At 36.9% G+C, this 25,671-nt stretch overlaps 1 protein-coding gene across 4 annotated transcripts in view; it reads left to right on the forward strand.

The window, feature by feature from the left end:
* The window catches only part of TrpA1 (Transient receptor potential cation channel A1), a 279,964-nt gene that overhangs the window by 126,746 nt on the left and 127,547 nt on the right, over nt 1-25,671 (forward strand). For all 4 annotated transcript variants that reach the window (XM_068393457.1, XM_068393455.1, XM_068393454.1 and 1 more), the window contains 5 exons: nt 8,848-8,955; nt 11,809-11,965; nt 14,166-14,256; nt 14,385-14,454; nt 14,786-14,911. In XM_068393457.1, coding sequence (XP_068249558.1) covers nt 8,848-8,955; nt 11,809-11,965; nt 14,166-14,256; nt 14,385-14,454; nt 14,786-14,911 — 552 coding nt within the window. The remainder of the gene's footprint in view (nt 1-8,847; nt 8,956-11,808; nt 11,966-14,165; nt 14,257-14,384; nt 14,455-14,785; nt 14,912-25,671) is intronic.

The raw sequence follows: 25,671 nt of genomic DNA on the forward strand, positions 1-25,671 counted from the left end.
GCTAGAAGAATAGAAGGTAATTGGAAAAAATAAAACAGAATAGTAGATTAAAGTTAATGCAAGGGGCACAAAAATTAAATTCAAGCTTGGAAACATAATTGGGAAATGAAATATATTAAGAGAACAAACATGAGAATAAATGTGATATAATAACTTTCTTGGATGGAAAAAGAAGTGTTGCACCTTGGAGCGGATCAGAACAAATATATATATATATATATATATATATACATATATATATATATATATATAGATATATATATATATATATATATATAGTGTGTGTGTGTATATATGTATATATATATATGATAATTTTGCACATTTAGACGTATATTTTCATATAATCCATATATAATACACTAATATCTGGATTCTCTCTACCTCGGGTTACTTAGCAATGGAACCTCAGTTTCTTGGGTCGGGTTCGATTCCCTAGCCGACCAGGAGCTTTCATCTTTGAGTTGAATCTCCCCTGGGTCTCTGATCCCGAGGTAAAGAGAATCCAGATATTAGGTGTATAATAGGTATATATATATATATATATATATATATAATTTATATATATATATATATATATATATCATCATCATCATCATCATCATCATCGGTTAGATTTCGCCAGATGTCTCTATCTTGAGCTTTTAATTCAATACTTCCCCATTCATCATCTACTTTGCGCTTCATAGTCCTCAGCCATGTAGGCCTGGGTCTTCCAACTCCTCTAGTGCCTTGTGGAGCCTAGCTGAACGTTTGGTGAACTAATCTCTCTTGGGGAGTGCGAAGAGCATGCCCAAACCATCTCCATCTACTCCTCATCATGATCTCATTCACATATGGCACTAGAGTAATCTCTTATAGTTTCATTTCAAGTCCTATCTTGCCATTTAACTCCCAAAATTCTTCTGATGGCTTTGTTCTCAAATCTACTAAATCTATTGGAGATTGTTTCATTGGCATACCATGACTCATGTCCATAGAGTAACACAGATCTCACTAAACTGATATATAGTCTGAGTTTTATATGTAATTTCAGACGATTAATCTGTATTGGAGATCATAGTTCTTAAATACTTAAATTGTTCTACCTCATTAATCCTTTCTCCTTCGAGTGATATTTCATCTTCCATTGCATACTCCGTTCTCATCATCTCTGTCTTTCTTCTATTAATCTTGAGCCCAACCTCGTGTGATATTTCATGCATTCTGGCAAGCAAGCATTGCAAATCCTGTAGTGTTCTGATAACAAAGACAGCATCATCAGCATACTCTAGGTCTGCTAAAATCCTATTACCAATCCAGTCCAATCCTTCTCCACCATCTCGGACTGTTCTACGCATTACAAAATCCATGAGGAGGATGAACAACATAGGTGACAACATATTCTCTTAGATTACTTCGCTGTTCATTGGAAATTCATTTGATAAGACTCCATTAACCTTTAACTTCGTATTTGCTATGCTCATGAACAGACTTGATCAAATTTACATATTTAAGAGGAATTCCATAACGCAGACTCTCCCCAAAATTGGCCGGTGCACACTATCAAAGACTTTTTCATTTCCCCACAAATGCCATCAAAAGGGTATTTTCTATATTCTACGCATTGCTGTACAACATATCTCAAAATGAAAATTTGGTCAGTGCATTACGACCTTTTCTAAATCCTGCTTGTTCATATCTCAGCTTTTCATCAATCTTTCTCTCCAATCTCTTTAGAATAAGCATACTATATATTTTCATAACAAATGACGTAAGTGTTATGCCCCTCTATTTTCACCAATACTCCTAACTCCCATTCATCAGGTTTTGCCTCTTCATGCCTTATTATACAAAATAATCTTGTAAATACTCTGGGAGTCACTTCATTTTCGGCCAGTATCATCTCTGCAGTTATTCCATATATGCTGTATATATATATATATATATATATATATATAGTCATTTATAGTCATTTTTACTAGATGTATTTGTAATTTTGATATCCAGGGTGACCTCATCTCGGTTTCGTTACCTACCTTTTTTTTATTGGTTGTTTGGGGATTACTTCTTCCATACTAAAGGTAAACGTGTGTGGTTTCAGTTCCATTTTCATAATTGATGTTCACCAGAACGTCAGCTGGGCAAGTCCAGTCCAATACTGTGGCGCCCAACCACAACAGTGGTCTCCCCAGTAAAAAGCTTAAATTCATGGTCCCGGGCTGGGATCGATATGCTGCCATGCAAATGCTAGGCGAACATGATACCATTGTACTAAGCTTTATTGGAGTTGTTGATAAAGTTGGTATGTGTTCAAACGTTTTTCATTTTTATTTTCTTATATTTTCAAATTAAAGATATTGTTTATATAATTACCTTAAATAGATAGTTTATGAGAAGGGATCTAACGGAATACCAATCACTCGTTTATAGCATCGACTACAAATTGACTACTGCATGAATATCCAAATCTTAATCTAAGGTTAAGAGAAGCTAGTTAGTCAGTTAGTTTTTCCTTGAAACTGACAAAAAGGTTTTGACGGAGGAGAAAAACGTTTTCCTTTGTTGCTGGTAATACTGATTAGTCCACATTGATGCAATGTTAATTGCTCACAATGATAATTATTATTTTGCATTGCAATTTCGGCTAGTGCATCTGTTACTTCATTTCATTTGATTTCAGTTTGGCTTAGAAGTCAATTCATCTTATTGTTGTTGCCCTGTTGGATGTTGAAGGGTTACTGCAAAAATTGAAATTTTCTTGAATTTTTATTGTCATAAAATTCCTGTTGTTTTTGTATATTGGTGTCAATATATTTGGGTTTTGGTGTACATTTTTATACCTTTTGGTTTTCTGTTTGAAAATGTAAAATGGAAAGTTGTTCCTATCACCTATTCGTTTGGGACCTTTCCTTCAGTCAGCTAAACCTTAGAATCCTGATCAGCTAGTCAATCACAGTATCACTACTATAGTCCATTTCTTTTAGCGATGCAGATTTGCACCGACTCGCAGCGGTGCCCTTTTAGCTAGGAAAAGTTTCCTGGTCGCTGATTGGTTAGAATTATCTCGTCCAACCAATCAGCGATCAGAAAACTTTTCCAAGCTAAAAGGGCACCGCTGCGAGTCGGTGCAAATCTGCATCGCTAAAAGAAATTGACTATAATATATCAGCATCTCGTTCTGTTCTCACCAATTCCAGGGAGTATAATGTCTTCAACCTCTTACATCCTTTAACAGTCACTTCTACAAACAATCTTATCTTCCTACCATTTAGCTGTGTCCCTTTACGTTCAATCACATGCAACAAGTTATCAAAATACTCCTGCAACTAACTCATGACTACATTGATGTTCGTCACTATCCCTTCACTTGCATTTTTAATTTTGATATCCACATGATCATTAATCTCTCTCTCTCTCTCTCTCTCTCTCTCTCTCTCTCTCTCTCTCTCTTTTCACACATTAATGTAAACAGCCTATATTCACCCTTCCGGTTGACGTCACCACAAGTAATCTCCATTATTTTAGTCTTTAAGTCATCTATTTCTATTGCCATATATATATATATATATATATATATATGCACAGTACACTATGACTGGGTATACCTTATCTTGGTGAAAGGTTTTGTGTATCGCCATGATCAGCAAAGTTGCACTAGTTTGGGCCAGCCATACTAGATGGGGTTGCTACGATCTACCAGACAAAAATCTGTCACCATCGCCAGTCTAGAGTTGGCCAGCGTCGTGATGCAAACTGGCAAAACCCCAGTCATGGATAAGGACATGTCTTATGCCTTTGTCCAGCGGTGGACTTGAAACGGCTGCATTGAGTGATGTGCTGTGTGTGTGTGTGTGTATATATATATATATATATATACACACATATATATATACATATATATACGTATATATATATATATATATGGATATATGTATACATTATGTATATATATTTATATACGTATATCCATATATATATATATATATATATATACATATATATATATATATATATGTATATGTATATATACATATATATATGTATATATATGGATATATGTATATGTATGCATATATATATATATATATATACATACATACATACAGACATACATACATACATAAATATATGTATATATATATATATATATATATACAGTATATATATATAAATATATATATATATACAGTATATATATATATATATATATATATATATATTTTATATATATATATTCAGACATACACGTGCACACGCACACACTGAGGCTGATTACCATAAGGTTTTAATTATACCAGAATTTGTCACATTGAAAGGGAAAAGCACAATGCCGACTATAACAAATTATTCAATTATTCTTTGTCGCCAAAAAACAAAGCAAAAAATCTTTTTGGAAGAATACTTTGGGCTGTGTTTGAAATTTTCGTTCGGGAAAAATACGGGACAATAGAAATATCTTTTAAACAATGTGTGATGTCGACATTCAAAGAATAGGTATGCTTTGCTTGCCGTTGGTTTTACTGTGCTTCTTTTTTGTGTAAGAGAGAGAGAGAGAGAGAGAGAGAGAGAGAGAGAGAGAGAGAGCGGATGAAAAAGATTCTTCGTAATATTGCAGGTTTTTCTGTTTGCTGTCTTACTTTTTTGCACATTTCTCTTAACGGTGTGTGATAATAGTTATTTATTAGAAGTAATTTGGTAATAAAGGTACATCGATGATTAATGAATGAGAGAGAGAGAGAGAGAGAGAGAGAGAGAGAGAGAGAGCGTGTGTTTCTTTAACAGAATGTGAATCACTCTCCTATAACTTTTTTTACCTGCTGTCTCCATCCTTAACAGCTACCCACCACTACCAATTAGCCATCAGGTACATAATTCAAAACTTAATAGAGGTGCTAAGGGGCTTAAGATAATGTCCCTATCTCGTTTTGACATCATAATCGGAAAGCTGAAGAGAGAGAGAGAAAAAAAAAGCAGTTGAAAATTGACTCCACTTCTGAATGAGTTTAGATAAAAAAAGACAGGTGAAATTCAAGCATAATGATGTAAACCGATAGGAAATTGATAGGTAAGAATTTTAAAGAGGCTGAATAAAAAAAGTTTTAGATTATGAGAGAGAGAGAGAGAGAGAGAGAGAGAGAGAGAGAGAGAGAGAGAGAGAGAGAATATTACGGCATCAACTGATATCAGTAATATAGGATTTTACCTCCGCCAACGAAGTTGGAGGAAGGTTGTGTTTTACCCTCTGTGTGTGTGTTTGTTTGTTTGTGTGTGTGTGTTTGTTCAACATATGTATTAATGGATATCATTAACAATATTGCGCATAATGTCTTTACCATCATGAGATTTAATCACTAATAAAAGTATTGAGTTCTATGAGGTTACCTCCCAAGGACATTACGTGACAGAACATTTACCCTTCAGAATCTTTATTCCTTTTGGCTACAAAGTAGTTGAACAATGTACATTTCCTTTTGTAATTTAGGTAACGAACTTTCATTATTGTAAATATTTATGAGAAGGCAGTCACAGTACTATTAACTTTACTGTGATGATTTGTTTTTACTTATCAAAAGATTTTTTTATCATAGTTAATTGAACCCTTTTTATTAATTTAGAATTGCTGGATTAAGATTTTTATTATGGCAATTTATAGGAAATTTCTATTGCCCCGCGCGCTCTCTCTCTCTCTCTCTCTCTCTCTCTCTCTCTCTCTCTCTCTCTCAGCATTAGTGTTTTTATTTTGACTTGATGTTTTTTTTTTCTTTGCTGGACCCACTGTTGCTTTCTCTGCTTAGAAGTATTGTATTTATGTTACTTGCATAGATATCGCTCAACCTGATTATTAACGTAAATAGGTCAAATTGCTTACTTGATTGTTCCTAATTATCTTACTAGAGATATGGGGTAATGTGTGTTATAAATGCAGTACTATTGGCCAGATATGAACATTAACCGTAAATATTCCATGAATATTTATATTCAGCGACCTTTGGGTCAAGGGGTGATTAGTGGCAAGTTTTATTGCTTTAGTTAATAGAATGCTGTGGGATTCAGGGTAAGGTCAAAGAGTGCAGGTGGGAGTTTGTGGGAGGAGAAATGAGGTCAGGAAAGGACCTAGTTTGATAGATTCATTTGGTGATAGTGAAGACAACTTGCGTATACTTATGAAAGATATTAAAATTGTTTTAGAGAGATGATAATTGAAAGTCAATTTGTAATTAAAGCTAAAAGAAATGGAAGCCAGGAGAGTGTATCACAAATACTAGCTTGCATGATTTGCATAGGCCTTTAGGAGCAAATGGATGATGGCGGCTCTTCTAGGAGAAGGACACCCCAATATCAAACTATTGTTCTCTAGTCTGGGGCAGTGCCATAGCCACTGTCTTTGGTTAGAGTTATCTTTCTTGAGGGTACACTCTGGCAAACTATTCTATATTTCCTAATTACCTTTCCTTGCGGGTTTTTTATCCTGTTAGAGCCCTTGGACTTATAGCACCTTGCTTTTCCAACTAGGGTTATAGCTTAGTAAGTAATGATAATAATAATACTATTAGTAATAAAAATGGTACTAATAATGATAACTATAGTCCATTTCTTTTAGCCATGCATATTTGCACCGACTCGCGGCGGTGCCCTTTTAGCTCGGAAAAGTTTCCTGATCGCTGATTGATTAGAATTATCTTGTCCAACCAATCACCGATCCGGAAACTTTTCCGAGCTAAAAGGGCACCGCTGCGAGTCGGTGCAAATATGCATCGCTAAAAGAAATGGACTATAGAGGGGCACTCAGTAGAGCGCAGACCTCCGCCGCAGAAGCTTATTTCTCGACCTTTTACTCGACCTTGACTTTGACCTTTGACCTTAACATGCGTTAATTGGCGTGGATTTTCATACACTCAAATGTGAACCAAGTTTGAAGTCTCTGTGACAACGATGTCCAAACTTATGGCTGGTTACGTGAATTGGACATTTTGCTTGACCTTGACCTTCCAAAATTAAATAATTTCCAGCTTTTTACATATCAGTTATCCCTGCAAGTTTCATTACTCTACTATTAAAATTGTGGCCAAGAAGCTGTTCACAAACAAGCACACAAACAGAGGTAAAACATAACCTCCTTCCAACTTCGTTGACAGAGGTAATGAAAGATTTGATTTACAAGGCTAAGCCAGGGGATAAAACTCGCCTCTCCATTATTATTATTATTATTATTATTATTATTATTATTATTATTATTATTATTATTATCATCATCAAGCTACAACCCTAGTGAGAAGAGTAGAATGCTGTAAGCCCAAGTATTCCAACAGGGAAAATAGCTCAGTGAGGAAAGGAAATAAGGAAATAAACTACATGAGAAGTTTAAGGACATTAATAACATTAAAATAAATCTTTTATATATAAACTATATTAAAACTTCAAAATAACAAGCGGATAAAAATTTCAAAATAACAAGAGGAAGAGAAACAAGATACAATAGTGTGGCCGTTACTCCAAATCCACTTGTATGTCAACCCTTTTTGGAGTCCTCTCTCTATTTTAATCACTCACTTATCACTCCAATTTCCAGAGTTGAAAGCAAACGATCCACTAGAAAGTATATCTTTCGATCTCTTGAGTTGAGATGGAAAGTGATTCCAATATTTTTAGCCCTCTCTTCTCTGAAATATATCTTGAGGGCCACACTTGATACTCTTGACTGAAGGAGTTGGGTGATTGGAATAAGAAATTATGAATTTGAAATTTAAATTATATCGAATGATGATATGCGTCCATCATTTTTCTCAAAGGTTAAAATGGGTTTTAATTTTATTTTTACGTAATGTTCGCTCATTCTAGTACAGTATTCATTAAGAGAAAGGCAATATAGGATTGTGGTGGCCTGGTGGTAGCGTCCTTGCCTGGTGATTGCCAGACTGGGGTTCGAGTCCCGCTCAAACTCATCAGTTCCTTTGGTCGCTGCAATCTCACCATCCTTGTGAGCTAAGATTGGGCGGTTTGGGGAGCCTACAGGTCTATCTGCTGAGTCATCAGCAGCCATTGCCTGGCCCTCCTTGGTCCTAGCTTTGTTGGAGAGGCGGCTTGGGCGCTGATCATATGCATATATGGTCAGTCTCTAGGGCATTGTCTTGCTTGATAGGGCAATGCCTCTGCCATAGATGAGGGGCCTATAAACCTTTGAATATGTTTATAGCAAATAGTCGGTATACATTGTCATGTTGGAATAACATTTTCTTTTTTCAAAACTAGATTGAATTAGTTTTATTTGCTTGGTTATTTATTTATGAATGATTAATCTTGCAATTGAAAATGAATGGCAGAAGTCACATGAAGTATTTCCACAAATTACTCAAGATTAGTGCGAGTGTTTGAGACAAGGACATTGCGTTGTTGTGATTCCATGTTAGTTTATCTTTTAATTAGTTAAAATGCAGTTAATTTGTTTATTCTGATTGCAATAAGTTTGAAAAGATCCACATTGATGCTATCGTAATTAAAAGATTGAAACTGTCCAATTTTAATCTCATTATTTTTCTTCAGAACTTTGCTAATTATGTATAATCCAGACATGTACATCTCATGATGCTTGGTTATATTGTTGAATTAATTTTAATAATTGGTTATCTATTCATTACCGAAAAGGAAAATAATCTTGATATGTTTTGGAAAGTATTGAAATTTTATAAGCAAGAGAAACCCTCTATAATAATTGAAAGACACTTATTCGACCTATTTTCATTATGTGATGGAAAGCTATACGTGTCCAATGATATTTTTGTTCTTTGGGTAATACTATTTTAGAATCTTTTTACCAACAATAAACACAGTTACTCAATTAGAGCTCTTATTTTTCTTAACTTGCAGCAAACCAAGAAAGACGCTGACATCAATGGCGTGCCTCGAGGAAGGGTCACCCCCGAATTTTCCAACGACGTCTGCCAGATGCAAGAGAGCCCCTACCGAATCCTCAAGGTAATGAAAGGAAGTTGAAGGTCAATTGATTATTTGTTATTTTCTATTTATTAAGAGGCTTTTCTCTGATGAAAAATATTGATGGTCAATCAATTCTTTCTTTTTATTTCCATTATGTTTTTATGTTCGCTTACAGGTCATGTTAATGTCGATTTTATTTACTTTAATTTTGTTTACTATTTATATTTTATATTTTTGGGGAGGGACTTTTGTTATTATTATTATTATTATTATTATTATTATTATTGTTATTATCATTATTATTATTACTAGCTAAGCTACAATCCTAGTAGGAAAAGCAAGATGCTATAAGCCCAAGGTCTCCAATAGGGAAAAATAGCCCTGTGAGGAAAGGATAATTTTGGAGTATGATATTTCAGACGATTTCTTTCAAAGAATGGTTTGGTTACGGTTTAAGGGGCAAAATAAGGTTTTTTTTTTTATTGACCTTTTATGGTTAAAATTGCCTTCTTGGTTGTTTAAAAGGCGTTGTTTTTATTTTCTTTTGGGTTGGAACTACTTGTTTTTATTGCATTCTAGAGGGTTAAAAATGCAGTGTTCTTAATTTTTCTTAAGGAATACAAAGGTATTTTTGCTATTTTGTGGTTAAAAGACCATTGCTTTCTTGGGAGGTTAAAAATTCAGTTTTGTTGCTTTCATGAAATTAAAATAGCATTATTGTTTTTTTAGAGTAACTAGAACATTTTATCGTTGCTTTCCTGAACATTAAAACAATTATTTATTTACTGTTTTCCTTAGGGTTAAAAAGAATATGCTGTATTTAGAATATATCCATCATTTGGTTAATGTTTGCTCTGCACTTGTCACAATCCCGAATTCTTTCACCATTCCTGAAACGATTTCCTTTTTAATCTTCAGAGGAAGAGTACTTTATTGACTTTGGGAGATGAAAGTTTATTGTTTATTATTGACTTCTTTTAGCTCCTGGATAAGTATGTACATTGCTCAGACAAGGTACCAGTAGTTTCATTATGCTTCACAAGATCTTTTATGCATGAAAAAAAAATCGTATTGTAACTTGCTTTCTTGTGCATATAATTTAGTATTTCTCATCGCAAGTATCCAAAGAACTCTTGTTAGGCCCTTCCTACAGGTTAAAAATATTTTCTGAATATTTAGCATTGCACAGAAATTTTGATCGTCTTGGGTGCACATTGAAGGATTCTTTCATAGTAATGACTGTATAGAAACACTCTTTGTACTGGTAATGCACTGAAATATTTGTCATCGACTTGAACTACTCGCATGTTCATGTATATTCCGTCTTATTTACTTTTTAAATAGTTGTTAAACGTCGAGAAATGTCAATTTCCATAAGGATACTGTGATCACAGTTTTATAAATATTTCCCCTAAGAAAACGGAATTATACTTTTATTGATATGTACAGAGTTTTTTATTTCAGATTTTGAACATTTTCGTAGGACCCATATTTCTCTTTCTAAGCTTTATCTTGTCTCATTGGCGATTGAACATTGAAAAATCTAATTTCAAAACTTGAACTTACTTATTAAATTAAATAAACTTCTTAATCCCTTAGAATACCTGAGCTGAATTATCCTAAATGGAACGTTTGGAAAAACCAAGTGAATTTAAGAGTCCTTGCAAAATCATAGCACTGTAAAATTCATAAGTAAATTTGAGAGGTCTATTAAAATGTAGCACAGCAAAATTCTATATCTATATTCCATAAGTATAGGTATTCTCCTCTGTGTCATCATTGACCTTGTGTGACCTGAAATTAGTTTGCTATTAATTGATTACTTATAGATTAGAGAATCTTCGTGCATAATCGATGCTAGTTGCAGCAAGTTTTAAAAGTCCCATTAGTAACCATCTTGTGTTGTATTACTGAATTGAAAGAAAGTGATTAACAAATACCAGTGAAAATTATTATTGAAAATTTATATGTCTGAAATTTCGGGAAATGTTTTATTCAGTAATTTGATTTAAGTAGAAATTATTCAACCTCACTTACTTTACTGTAATCATTGTAAAGAGAATTGAACTCTATCATTATGAATAACCATATACTTTGCATAGTTTTACCCTATTGATTTATACATTTTATCATTTTATTATATCATTTATGAAACATCAGGATCTCGTTTATTGGAATTTTAAATTATTATTGCTCTCTGGGTGATAACACTAAACTATAATTTAAATACATCTTTCATGGGAAAGTAATTATTACAAGTGTTTTGAAATGGATATTAACTAATGGATGTTTTTATGGGTAATATGGTTAATATGTAAAATCATGTGGTCCCTTCTATTATAATATTGTCATGCAATACATCCTCATAAGTCTTGCTAATTAGAGATCCTATTCATCTATTAAATTATGGATATGGCAATGACCTTTGTTTTGTTGTTTATTTTGGACAATGGTTAAAGGAAAGAATTTGCTACCCTTTTGTCCTCTTATACTTTAACTGCATTCCACCACAATCGATCGACTATCAAGTATAATCCTCACTTCTCAGGTCAACAGAAGTATAGTAGAAATTACTTGATCAGCAACATTTTGTCTGTTCAGTACTTGGATTGGTGACCGCTAACAGTGGGAATGCTGTCAGCTCTTAAGCCCCTTGAACATCCATGGGGCTAGCAACCTCACCCCACAAATGATTGATGAAAACCAAAAGGATAGATCATTCTAGTGCCACTTATGAAAGGAAAAATGTAGAGGGGAGAGTATATATATATGTGCATAGTATATACTGTATATGTTTTTTAGTACTCTAGTCATTGTATATTAGGTGCTGTTGTCAGTTTTAAATTGTTATATTGAAGCCCTTTCCTCTTACAAAACCCGATCTCATTTCAGATGGCAGCCAAAGGTGACGAGTCAGAGATAGAGAGGCTCTGCGTTGCTGATCGAACCAGGGTTCAAGTGGAAGACAGTAAGGGATGGAATGCGGTTCACCACGCCGCTGCCAACAACCAGCCCTTGTCCATCGTCCTACTCTTCAATCATGGCGCTGGTGAGTATCCTCTTGTGGATGTGGCTAAAATAAGCTGGCCTTATGCCAGCCTGAGCCATTGCTTTACAGCAAAAACTTTCAGTTCGTACCAGCTCTTCATCATAACTAAGAATGCTATGGCAGCTCAGGCACTTACTCTGATTAATTTTGGTTATAATGCAACACATTTAATTTTTTTTTCAAGAATTCATTGGAAATGTGCTGTTGCATTTATTTGCTTAAGGTCTTCCTTATAGTTCCCTTTACCCAATAAAAATAAACACATTAAATCATTGGGTATTGTTATACCCAAAATCCAAGCATAAACTATAATTTGAAATGACATTCCAAGGTTGATTATCAGTCCTAAAGGTTTATGGACTGTCTCATTTGGAATTCGTATCAACTGCGAAAAACTTATTGCCTATAATTACAGTAATACTTATTTTCTCTCACACCACTAGTGTTTAGTACTGTCTTCTTTCGCACATATGAGATGTATTGAATTATTCCCCAACCCAAGTTTCAAATCTGATAATCACGGCAATTATCATCTTTCTATTTACTGTTTTTGCCATTTGAGGTATTACTTTGGCATTTGTATTTAAAGTTCCGTTTTATCCTGTTTTATTCATCTTCAAAACTGTAATGTGTGTATGTTGTGCGTTACGTAGTCACTCGGTTTTCTGGTCAAAACGATGAAACAGTTTGCTTAAGCCTTAGATAAAGAGGAGATATATGTAAATAGTTCAATTCAAATAAACGTCCTATTTCAATTTAGTGTTGATGCATTGTGCAAAGAGATTGTCGTCCATGTTAGCAAGCACATATATCAAAATGTTGAACTTCTTGCAAGAGAATAATGCTGTAAACAATATTTTTGCAGGTTTATTTGCTTTATATGTAAAGGGTTTTGTGGCCTTCTGTGACTCTATATAAATATGATTTTTTTTTCTCAGTTTCTTTGATTGAAGCTGTGTTATATTATACATCTTTAATGTTCAAAATTATTCTTGAGCTTCATAACAGTTGAGAAGGTCCCACCGATCAATGTATACTTTATTAATGATTCAAAATATAGGATTTCAACCAAGTATATTTCAGTAATGACATAAATTGATGTTAGTGTGCAGTAAACAGAAGTGCCCATGAAAGATATTAATGAGGAGCATTAAAGGGAGTGTGTATTTGCTAATTATTTGACCCTTCGATGCATTTATTTATTCTTTTGTTTGCTGTTCTGAAAAGCAATTAATTTGTTTGTTAGTAGTATGTACAAATGGCTCTCAATAGCTCTCTAAACTGTAACACCATTTTCTTTGAGATTGATTAAGACCCATTGAAAAGCCTTCACAAGGCTTAAGAGTCGATTTATGAAAATACCTTTTGTCTTCAATTACTGATGAATGACTAGAATGTGAATGTTTTAATAATTGTTCAGTTCAAGGTTAAGTTGGTATTTACAATGTTGAAACCTATATAGTGTGAAGTCTCCTATTTGTGAGACAAATTGTTATGATCCCGTTGAGATAGAACTTGAACACTTCATGTAATATTATGATCATTACATTAAAAGATCACAAGCTAAATTGATCCTAATTTTTTATACAGATTTGAGTAATCTAATCTGGGCTGGTTTTACAACATCAGTGTGTTTGTTGGTTTACTTAGAGGATATGCAGTTATGCTTATCCTAGGATTTTTTACTTTTCAAAGACAAAAGGAATTAGTTAAGATGCTTCTTTAAGTGAGAAGTGTTCTGAATTAATTTCTTGCTCTAAAAACACCTGCCTTCTTGGGGTCTTTGGTAAAGGCTGAGTTACATAAGACTTTTTTGGACATTTAAAACTACACCATGTAGAAAATACTGTACATGTACATTTTTGTTGTGAAGAAAATTGAATTACTGGTACTCGTATTCAATTTCGTGATATGAGGCAAACTTATATGGCTTTAGTTGTGACACAAATGTTACTCATTACTGAACTTGGTGGCCAGATGCTAGAATCTGGGAAAAACAGTTGTAAGTATAAAAGTCCACCAATACTGTTATGCTGATGAGCTTTACCAACTCTCTGCTCTGGAAAAGCATTAGCCAGTGAATGTCAGTGAACTATTGAATTTTACTCTATGCGTACAGTACTTGACTTCTAGCAATTTTATATGTATTATTTCTTTCAACCTTCTATTCTGTTTTTGGACCCTTTATTTTTCATAACAGATATAAACTGGCAAGATAACAATGGACGTACCCCATTACACATTGCTGTGGAGAAAGAGTCCATAGATGCCATTGATACACTTATTCATTGGTAAGTTATCATTTAGCAAGCATCTTTTCTGTGGAAATATTTTGTGCAACATGTGTTTTGGAAGTCTATATAGATTATTAGTTTGTTGTAGGTTAGTGATATTTTAGCTTCATTTTTTATTCTCCTAGTAACTGTGACACGAAGCTGGTCGACATCGATGGGTTTTCAGCATTCCACAGGGCTGTCCTTTTGAACAAGGTATTTGAAAGTCTTCTATTTTCAGCCATTAATCATTTTATGATACAGTATTAGGGATCACTCCTCATTTTGCAAGCAACAAGATCTTATAATAGAAATATCTTCTTGATTAAGTCATACATTACCAGAAAAATTTCTCACCTGAAACAAACTTATTACCAAATTAATTACATTTGCATAGCAGTACTGTATGTAAAGCATTTTATATTCAAATTTAAAAGTCAGAGTTCAGGCAGAAATAATAGGAACAGTACTTTTTGAATGCCTTTTTTTCTTGAATTCATTAAATTTTTCTTTAAAAGTTTGTTTTCTCTTCTTCTTTGGTGAACAGTTACGATCTCTGGAGACTTTGCAACAACATTTGGATAAGGTTGACTTGCACCAGGGTGACGCGCAAGGGCGTACTGCACTCCATCTAGCAGCAAAGTTTGATTATGTAGAAGCTGCCAAAAGCTTGGTATGTGTGTACAAAAGGCCAAATTTTTTTCAGTGGCCTATTGAATCAAAGTTCTATAAAATGTTACTGATTTATTTTCTATGATGACTGTTGTAATATATAAATCACAAAGCGTGTTTGCTTACAGTACTTCACATGTTTTTTGTGTACAGTATATAAACTTCACCACAATGCACCTATCTCTTCCTGACCATGTTTGTGCTTAGTGTCATAGTTACAGTATAGGGTGCTTTATAGTGACCTTGTATGATTAAATGCTATTCCAGTTATAGTGGAGCAGATCAGCCATACAATTGTTCATGAAGTTTGTCAGAAATATTTAATGGGGGTTAGACTGAGGAAAGGTGCTAGTTACCTGAAATTTCCTTAGGCGGCCATTTTCCAAGACGGTCACCATGTGACCATGATCTTGAAAAGTGCCAATATATTTTTTAATAGATAGCCAATTTCAGTGATTATTGAAATAGATTAGGCTGTTCTTTGCTGCCATAAAATGTCTGACTTTACTTGGAAGAACAGTCTTTGCCATTCAGGAATCCATTTGTCCAAGATGGCTACCAGGTAAGGCTAATATGCAAAATAATCTAAATTTCTTGGTATTTCTACATATTTCTCCATATATAATTTGATTTGTTCATATATATATATAATTAGAAAAATATTGAGTGACAAACACCAATCATTAACTATGCTCAAACTTAAGTATATTAGCATGTATTCTATCATCTTTGAAACTCAATGTTTTAGACATCTAAAGAGGCACAACAAAGTGCAGAGTGCAGTATGGTCTTATCTTATGTTTTTAGATGTGTACTTTCCACTGCAGTCTGCCTTGCATCCAGATTTAGTCAATTTCCATCAGCATCTAGAAATTGGTTTAAGTGTGGTCCGCACAATTTCCCAATTTCCGTCTTCTTTCGTCCATCCTCGTCTATAAGTACTGTACATTGAAATTCTGGATCACGATTACCACATTGTCCCCAAATAAGACCTGCCAGATAGGCTGCTCTTTTTGCATGTTCTCTTGGTGAATTTTTAATTGGCGAGATTGTCATATGACCTATGCTTTCGGGCAAAGAGATCAAGTATTGCTTTGTCTTCTGATGAGGTGGGCCTAGACCTGTCGTACATTAGAACTACAAATTGTCCCAGTATTTATGTATCAGACTCTGCAACTTCAGATAGGATGTGATTGATTTTATACAAATGTAGCTGAAATTTCATTAAAGACATGTCATGTCTATGAAGATGTAATTTTCAATATTAATCTTACCCGATAATCATGTAGCTGTCAACTCCGTTGCCCGACAGAATTCTACGGAAGGGATACGCCAGCGATCGCTATACAAGAGGGGGGTGTACTCACAAGCGCCACCTGTGGCCAGGTACTGCAGTACTTCTTGTTGACACCACCTCAATTTTTCCTCTGTCGTGCTTCCGGCAAGACGTTCATGGATACGCTTATAATTTTGGAGTCTTATTCACGGTTTTTGGTGAAGTATTGCTCTAAGATTTCAGCTTTCGCTATTCAGGAAGTTTTATTATTAGCTTAGCTAGCTTTTGGAATTAATTTGATTAATTTTGGTGACGAAGAGAGTATGAACTCTCTTTCACCTTTAAATGGCCGACCCTTCCCTTAGACGGAAGTGTTGGTGTCTAAGAGAGTATAGACTCTCTTTCTTAATTTTGCTTAACAAAAGTTATAGATTTATTTTATATCTCTCCGCCTTTTATAGGCCTCTTCGATTAACTTCCTTTTATTATAAACTTATTAAAATTAATTTTTATATTTGTTTATATTCGACCTTTCCTAATAGTAGGCGGTCTTTTCTTGGTACCGAAGTTAATTAACATTGAGCCCGTCATTTCGGTTTTACCTGTTAACATATTATGCTATTTTAATGTTTTTGAAAGAATTTCTTTGATAGTCTCGTACTGTTTTCAAAGTTGAACTAACGTTTTGTTTTGTCTCTGCAGTTGTTGACGTTCAGAACGTTCAACTTGCGCTCTATCGTTACGATAGAGAGAGAATTTTCACGGTGTCACGTTGCAGTAAGAGTAACCGTTTCTAGCGTTTTGTTCATTCTTTCTTAGCTTAATGGTTTTAATTCTAATAAAGGAACTTTTTATTTGGGAAATATTTCAGTTTTTTTCCTTTAACAATAATATGTTTTAACGATATATATGATTGGGCTCTTCTCTCAGGTTCTAAGTCAAGAGAGAGAGAGAGAGAGAGAGAGAGATAGAGACGGAGGGAGAAAGAGGAGGATAAACGTTTCGTTCAAGCGAGTAACGTTGTTATCGTTTTTGCTCTTCTCCCTAGTCTCTTTAGGGGAAGAAGGTAAACGTTTCTAGAGTTTTTTCTTGTTCTCAAGCTTTATGCGGTGAGAGATTTTAAACGTAGTTCATTTGATCTAGTGTTTAGTCTCTTTCCAGCCACTGAATTATTTATCTTTCATTAGATTTTTCTGTTACATTGTAATTCTGTTTTCGCAATTACTAACTTTTAAGGAAGGATAGAATTGCGTGTTTCAGGTACAAACCACTTAAAGTTTCGAGTTCAGTGAAATAAGTGCAAACAGAAAATCAAAAGTGATAAGTGATTAGCGCAAAGTGTGTCAGTGTTGTGCGTGAGGGTACTTCTGTGCGTGCCAGTCGTCCTCCCAGTCCGGGACCTCTTGCAAGCTCCCAAGCCCAGGGGAGAAGCAATGTCGAAGGGCAAAAGGGTTCGGCAGGCCTTGATCGGCGCACAGAAGTATCCTCGGTGGTTGCGGGCGTGTCTTACAGAGACCGTCACTCCCACCCGCAGACGATTGAGCCCTTATTTTGCTCGTCTGCAGAAGAAATTTCGGGGAGAAAACGCTGGACTCAGGTCTCAAGACCTCTTAAACGTAAAGTCCAGTCCTCTAGAGTTCAACAACCCGGATGCAGTCATTGGGTTAGCTCTGACTCTCCGCAGTCATCAGGTGACTGCACACCTTCTAAGAGAGGTAAGGCGATGCCTCAACAGACCTCATCTTCTGTTAAGGCTTTGCCTCAACAGACCTTATCGTCTGTTGATCCCAAGATGACTTTGCTGCAGTCCATGCAGTCGCAGCTTGCGGTCTTAATGCGTGAGTTTCAGGCTGAGAAGGTTACACCTCCTCCTGCGAGCGCTCCGCCTCACCGCAGTCCAGTCTGCCAGGCGTACGAAGTTGAGGTTCCTTAAGCTACCTTACCGCGTTCGAAGTTGCCAGTTACCAGCGTTGTGCAGCAACTTCAACCTTCCTTAAGGCAACCTCAACAATGGGAGCAGGAGTCTTATGCCTTGAGGCAAGATTTTCTTGCAGTTAGACCATCTTTGAGGCAACAACCTCTTGAGGTACGACAACCTCTACCATCCTTGAGGCAGCCACCTCAGCTCTCGCAGCTGCTACCTCAACTTTCCTCAAGGCGAGAGCCTCAACTCTTGAGGCTAGCTCCTCAGGAACCTCAACTCGTGAGACAGGAACTGCGTTCTGCGCAGCCGCTACCTCAACTCTCGCAGCTCACACCTCAAGAACCTCAACTCGTGAGTCTAGAGCCTCTCTCTGCGCAGCCACCTCAACCCTTGAGGCAAGCGCAACTCTTAAGGCAGGAACCTCATGCTATGAGTCAGCCACCTCAACGCATGCTTCTGCCACTTTCTCCTCAACTTGAGCCTCTTCCCATTCAACTTTGAAATAACAAATGACAATAATAACACCTCATTACTTTCATAACTTGCATTTGTAATCATATACATGTATGCCTACACAAACATTATGATAATGGAGGTTATTCTTATTACTTATAAAAAAAAAAAAAAAAAAAAAAAATATATATGTATTCCTTGCAATATATTTTTAACAAAATCGCAAATATGGCAAAAATACCTTCATAACAAAAATGAATCATGAGTTATGAATGTAATGTAAATATTATGTTGATATTAAAACCCCATGCAAGCATGCATGAAGTTATGCAGTGTTGCCAACAGGGCGAGTTTCCCTTTCCTGAGGTGAAGTAGATTATAGTACGTATATTTAGTGCAGCTTAATTCTACGATTATCATGCCGGCTATCAAATTCATCAACAAAACAGTCTAATCAATTCCCTCGGCACGTGCACTTTCAATGGACAGTAATGCGATATTACTCAATCTAGCACTGGTCATGGAATTTCTGAGAAATGTTACACGCCATGCAACATGCTCTGCTTACCTTACAGCATGCTCTACATACAGCATGCTCTGCATACAGCATGCTCTGCATACAGCATGCTCTGCATACCTTACCGCATGCTTCTCAGTCACACATCTTTGGTTGTTGCCAACTCACTAGACTGTCAAGCAGTTTCATAACGTTGCCTTCTAGTCTGCTGCTTTTGCACCAGTGAAACCCTCACTGAGATAACTTGGCTTTTCTCGGATATGGTCCCTGTAGATGAGAAAGTGCTGTTCTCCCTCCTTCTGATATTCCCTTGAGGACTCTGTCATTTGGAGAGGAGCCTTTAGCTGCGTAGCCTCCTATGGACTTTTATTTAAGCATAACATGCTTCCAGGGAAGGTAATGGTTCCACTTCAGTCGCTAACCCCGTCTGTTACCACACCTGCTCCCATAGACCTTGAGCTGTGTTGCAAGACATGCAGTCCAAGCTTAGTCCTTGTTAGAGGATTTTTTGTTTACGGAGTCAGTGTGTCACTGGGAAGACGTTCAACAACCAGCAGAAGTGACTTGTTGTGACGCAGTGCGGCAACCTCAGCAACCCGTTAAGGAGTTGTCTGTACGACCCAGACAGTCTAGACAGCTTCGGGTTGTCACTGTACTTCCTCGTTTCCCCATGGTTGACAGTTCACAGACTGTGCAGCAGTACCATGATCTTGTGTCCGGCTCCGTCAGACGACTGGCTTTTAAGAGCTCCCACAAGTCGTCGCTGTCTGGAGATTCTCAGATGGACTATGGATCTGACCAAGGAACTGGGCCTCCTGGTCAATTTTGAGGAGTCTCAGCTCGTCCCATCCCAGACCATTGTCTACCTGGGTATGGATCTTCAGAGTCGAGCTTTTCGGGCTTTTCCGTCGGCCCCAAGGATCTTCCAAGCCCTAGAATGCATCCAGAGCATGCTGAGAAGGAACCGATGCTCAGTCAGGTAGTGGATGAGTCTAACAGGGACACTTTCATCGCTGGCCCTGTTCATCGTGTTAGGGAGACTCCACCTCCCCCCCCCTTCAGTATCATCTAGCTGCTCACTGGATAAAGGACATGACGCTAGAGACGGTCTCAGTTCCTGTTTCCGAAGAGAGGAGGTCTTCTCTCGCGTGGTGTAAGAACAGCTTTCTTCTCAAGGAAGTCTACCTTTGGCTGTTCAGAAACCCGACCGCCGTCTCCTCTCGGACGCATCAGACACGGGCTGGGGTGCGACTTTGGACGGACAGGAATGCTCGGGAACATGGAATCAGGAGCAAAGGACACTTCACATCAATTGCAAGGAGTTGTTGGCGGTTCTTCTGGCCTTGATAAACTTCAAGTCCCTCCAGCTTAACAAGGTGGTGGAGGTGGACTCTGACAACACCACAGCCCTGGCTTACATCTTCAAGCAGGGAGGGACTCTTTCGTGGAAGTTGTTCTAGATCGCAAGGGACCTCCTCATCTGGTCAAAAGATCGAAAGCTCACGCTGGTAACGAGGTTCATTCAGGGCGGTATGAATGTCATGGCAGATCACCTCAGCCGGAAGGGTCAGGTTATCCCCACAGAGTGGACCCTTCACAAGAATGTTTGCAGCAGACTTTGGGCCCTGTGGGGTCAGCCAACCATAGATCTGTTCGCTACCTCGATAACCTAGAGACTCCTGTTGTATTGTTCTCCGATTCCAGACCCAGCAGCAGTTCACATGGATGCTTTTCTGCTGGATTGGTCCCATCTCGACCTGTATGCATTCCCGCCGTTCAAGATTGTCAACAGGGTACTTCAGAAGTTCTCCTCTCGCAAAGGGACACGGCTGACGTTGGTTGGCTCCGCTCTGGCCCGCGAGAGAATGGTTCATAGAGGTACTGCAATGGCTGGTCGACATTCCCAGGACTCTTCCTCTAGGAGTGAACCTTCTACGTCAACCTCACGTAAAGAAGGTACACCCAAACCTCCACGCTCTTCGTCTGACTGCCTTCAGACTTTCGAAAGACTCTCAAGAGCTAGGGGCTTTTCGAAGGAGGCAGCCAGAGCGATTGCCAGAGCAAGGAGAACATCCACTCTTAGAATCTATCAGTCTCAAGGGGAAGTCTTCCGTAGCTGGTACAAGACCAATGCAGTTTCCTCAACCAGTACCACTGTAACCCAGATTGCTGACTTCCTGTTACATCTAAGGAAAGTAAGATCCCTTTCAGCTCCTACTCTCAAGGGTTACAGAAGTATGTTGGCAGCGGTTTTCCGCCACAGAGGCTTGGATCTTTCCACCAACAAAGATCTACAGGACCTCCCTAGGTCTTTTGAGACCTCAAAGGAACGTCGGTTGTCCACTCCAGGCTGGAATCTAGACGTGGTCCTAAGGTTCCTTATGTCATCAAGATTTGAACCTCTCCAATCAGCCTCTTTTTAGGACCTCACATTAAAAACTCTTTTCCTCGTGTGCTTGACAACAGCTAAAAGAGTAAGTGAGATCCACGCCTTCAGCAGGATCATTGTTTTCACATCTGAAACGGCTACATGTTCCTTGCAGCTCGGTTTTTGCTAAACGAGCTTCCTTCACGTCCTTGGCCTAAGTCGTTCGAGACCCCAAGCCTGTCCAACTTGGTGGGGAATGAACTGGAGAGAGTACTTTGCCCAGTTAGAGCTCTTAGGTACTATCTAAAAAGGTCTTAACCTTTACGAGGACAATCAGAAGCCTTATGGTGTGCTATCAAGAAACCTTCTTTTCCAAGGTCTAAGAACTCAGTTTCTTACTATTCAGGCTTCTGATTAGGGAAGCACATTCTCATCTGAAGGAAGAAGACCTTGCTTTGCTGAAGGTAAGGACACATGAAGTGGGAGCTGTGGCTACTTCAGTGGCCTTCAAACAGAACCGTTCTCTGCAGAGTGTTATGGATGCAACCTATTGGAGAAGCAAGTCAGTGTTCGCATCATTCTATCTCAAAGATGTCCAGTCTCTTTACGAGTACTGCTACACCCTGGGACCATTCGTAGCAACGAATGCAGTAGTAGGCGAGGGCTCAGCCACTACATTCCCATAATCCCATAACCTTTTAACCTTTCTCTTGAATACTTTTTATGGGTTGTACGGTCGGCTAAGAAGCCTTCCACATCCTTGTTGATTTGGCGGGTGGTCAATTCTTTCTTGAGAAGCGCCGAGGTTAAAGGTTGTGATGAGGTCCTTTAGTATGGGTTGCAGCCCTTGATACTTCAGCACCTTAGAGTTGTTCAGCTTCCTAAGAGGAACGCTGCGCTCAGTAAGGAAGACGAACTTATTTAAGGCAGAGTAATGGCTCAAGTCGACTTCCTTACCAAGTACTTATAATTTCATTGTTATTTTGAATAACTGATAATATGAAATACGGGATACTTAGCTTCTTGATATACATGTACTCTGGTTTTCACCCACCTCCCTGGGTGTGAATCAGCTACATGATTATCGGGTAAGATTAATATTGAAAAATGTTATTTTCATTAGTAAAATAAATGTTTGAATATACTTACCCGATAATCATGATTTAATTGACCCACCCTTCCTCCCCATAGAACCAGTGGACCGAGGAAAAATTGAGGTGGTGTCAACAAGAAGTACTGCAGTACCTGGCCACAGGTGGCGCTTGTGAGTACACCCCCCTCTTGTATAGCGATCGCTGGCGTATCCCTTCCGTAGAATTCTGTCGGGCAACGGAGTTGACAGCTACATGATTATCGGGTAAGTATATTCAAAAATTTATTTTACTAATGAAAATAACATTTTTTCCTTTTCCATTGAAACTTGATACAACATCATATCCAGTGAAAGCAGTGTAAAAGAACATTCCTTGGAACTTCTCTGGTCTGAGAGCAGATGCAAGATTATGTTTAGGAATCCACTTAGTGTGCTCTCCTCAGCCAAATTGGACCCCCATTTTCTCGTGTTGTCATGGCTGGTCTTGAATGTAATATTCCATTTGCTTCACACAAAAAGCATTGTACCTTTGGAAAGTCTGAGGTTCTTGATATTTTTTCCAGGTTTTCTTGTGTCTGATGCACTGGGAATCACTGTTCTATTCTGTGCACTTTTCAAATTGGTATTTTTGAATAAAAGTTTGCAGCTATTATGAATACTTTTCATATTAATTTAGTGTCTATGCCTTTCCGTTATCTAACCACGCTGGATCAAATGATATTGGCATAGCAACAAGTGCATGAAACAATGGTACATTTTTTGCGAAATTTAACATATCCAGCAGTCCTGTCTACTTTGAAATAAGCTAAGAGATGAAATGAGTGTTTCATCATATTTGTCCTTTTGACTGAGACAACATTTACTTCATTCAGTTTGCATTTTTGGTTTGGTATCTATGATAAGATTTTTTGAACTTAACGAGAGCTGGCTGAAGGTTTATGCATTTACCACCTTTGCTCACTTTCATTTATAGGATATAGTTAGTTTCAAGTTTTTACCATACATATAACCCAATTATGCATTCATCATCTCCTCTTACGCCTATTGACGCAAAGGTCCTCGGTTAGATTTGGCCAGTTGTTTCTATCTTGAGCTTTTAAATCAATATTTCTCCATTCATCATCTCCTACTTCACGCTTCATAGTCCTCAGCCGTGTAGGCCTGGGTCTTCCTACTCTTCTTGTGCCTTGTTGAGCCCAGTTAAACGTTTGGTGTACTAATCTCTCTTGGGAAGTGCAAAGAGCATGTCCAAACCATCTTCATCTACCCCTCACCGTGATTTCATCCACATATGGCACTCGAGTAATATCTCTTGTAGTTTGATTTCAAGTCCTATCCTCCCATTTAACTCCCAATATTCTTCTGAGGGCTTTGTTCTCAAATATATAAAATTTGTTGAATATATTTTAATTGTCATACTACGACTCATGTCCATACAGTAAAACATATCTCACTAAACTGATATATAGCCAGATTTTTATATGTTATTTCAGTCAATTTGATTTCTAAGCTTTTCTTAACCTTGCCATTGTCTGAGTAGCTTTTATCAGTATTCCATTAAACTCCAATTCTAAAGACCTTGTATTAGTGATCATAGTTCCTAGATATTTAAATAATTCTACCTCATTAATTCTTTGTCATTACAATGATATTTCATCTTCCATTGTATATTCTGTTCTCATCATCCCTGTCTTTCTTCTATTTATCTTAAGCCCTACCTCCTGTGATATTTCATGCATTCTCTTAAGCAAGTATTGCAAATCCTGTGGTGTTCTGCTAATAAGGACTGCGTCATCAGCATACTCTGGGTCAGCTAATTTCTTATTACCAATTTAGTCTAATCCTTTTCCACCCACCCAACTATTCTATGCATTACAAAATCTATGAGGAGGATAAACAACATAAGTGACAACCATTCCCTTAGAGTACTCCACTGTTCTCTGGCAATTCCTTTGATAGGACTCCACTAACATTAACTTTTCAATAACATTTAAATCTCGTGTGATCTGTATACCATCCAGATAACGTTAAAGACACCGTAATTCTTGATTTGGCTCTCCTTGTCAGTTCAGGTACAACTATCTGATTCATTTAGGGCTGATTAGATAGCATTTGGGATACTAAATTTGCAGTATAGCTGATATCAAGTTTCAGAGCAGTGTCCAACACCAGTGTGCTCTGGTAGTGAGTGATGGATACCTTGGCTCTAACCTCATAGTTTTTTCATGTCAGAGTTTTCCATCTCATATATGAATAGTCTTTACTCTGGCATTGAGCTTCGTATGCCCAAAGCAACTGGTTTTTTGGTACATACCAAAACCTGTTTGCCCCATTGCTGTCTGCAGTCTCCCCTGCCTGAGGAACAATGGTTTTGACTTGACTGCAAGAACGGTTCTGTAGTTTGTTACCCTTTGGAATATCATATAAACAAAAAGAGCTTATCCTCCTTGTCTTCCCATCTTTAGTAGCCCTTTCTTGTAGCAAAAGTTAGAAATAAATGGACAGAAAATAAGTGTTTTTGATGGTTTATAGTAGTTTTTGGTCTGCTGCTAACCATCTTGAAAAAAATGGTTGCCATATTGGAATCTTTGATGGATAGCACTATTTTCTCAAAGTGACATGCAGAGTATATTCAACTCAAATTTCTTGTGTATTAATAAATGAACAATTCTTACCAAAAATAAAATTAAACTGCTCCACTATTATACCCCATTAAATTACAATATAAGGAAATTATATTTTTCATGCAATAGAGAAGTTGCTTATTGATATATTTCTTTGATCAGTCTGTGTCAAGTTAGTTTTCCTGTTTGGTTACTCATTTTGGTATAATTTTTATGTTAAGTATTTTTAATTTATTTCAGTATATTTTAAAAGCAAAAATAACAAAATACTGTATCAGAAAGATGAACTGAGGGGAAATAAACTATGTGATGTGAGTGATACCTTCTTATTAACTTCAGTATAGTACTGTAAAATAAGAGAAACATAAAGTATATTAATGATGGTTATAAATTTTTTGAGTGATGCTTTGAATTCATCCAAAAAGGAAAATTTGTATTTCAATTGTCATTTTTAACTGGAATTTTTGTAGTTTAGATTGGTTTCTCAGAATTATTTTTATTGGAAC

The sequence above is a fragment of the Palaemon carinicauda genome, chromosome 19, assembly GCF_036898095.1.
Source record: "Palaemon carinicauda isolate YSFRI2023 chromosome 19, ASM3689809v2, whole genome shotgun sequence".
Taxonomy (NCBI): domain Eukaryota; kingdom Metazoa; phylum Arthropoda; class Malacostraca; order Decapoda; family Palaemonidae; genus Palaemon; species Palaemon carinicauda.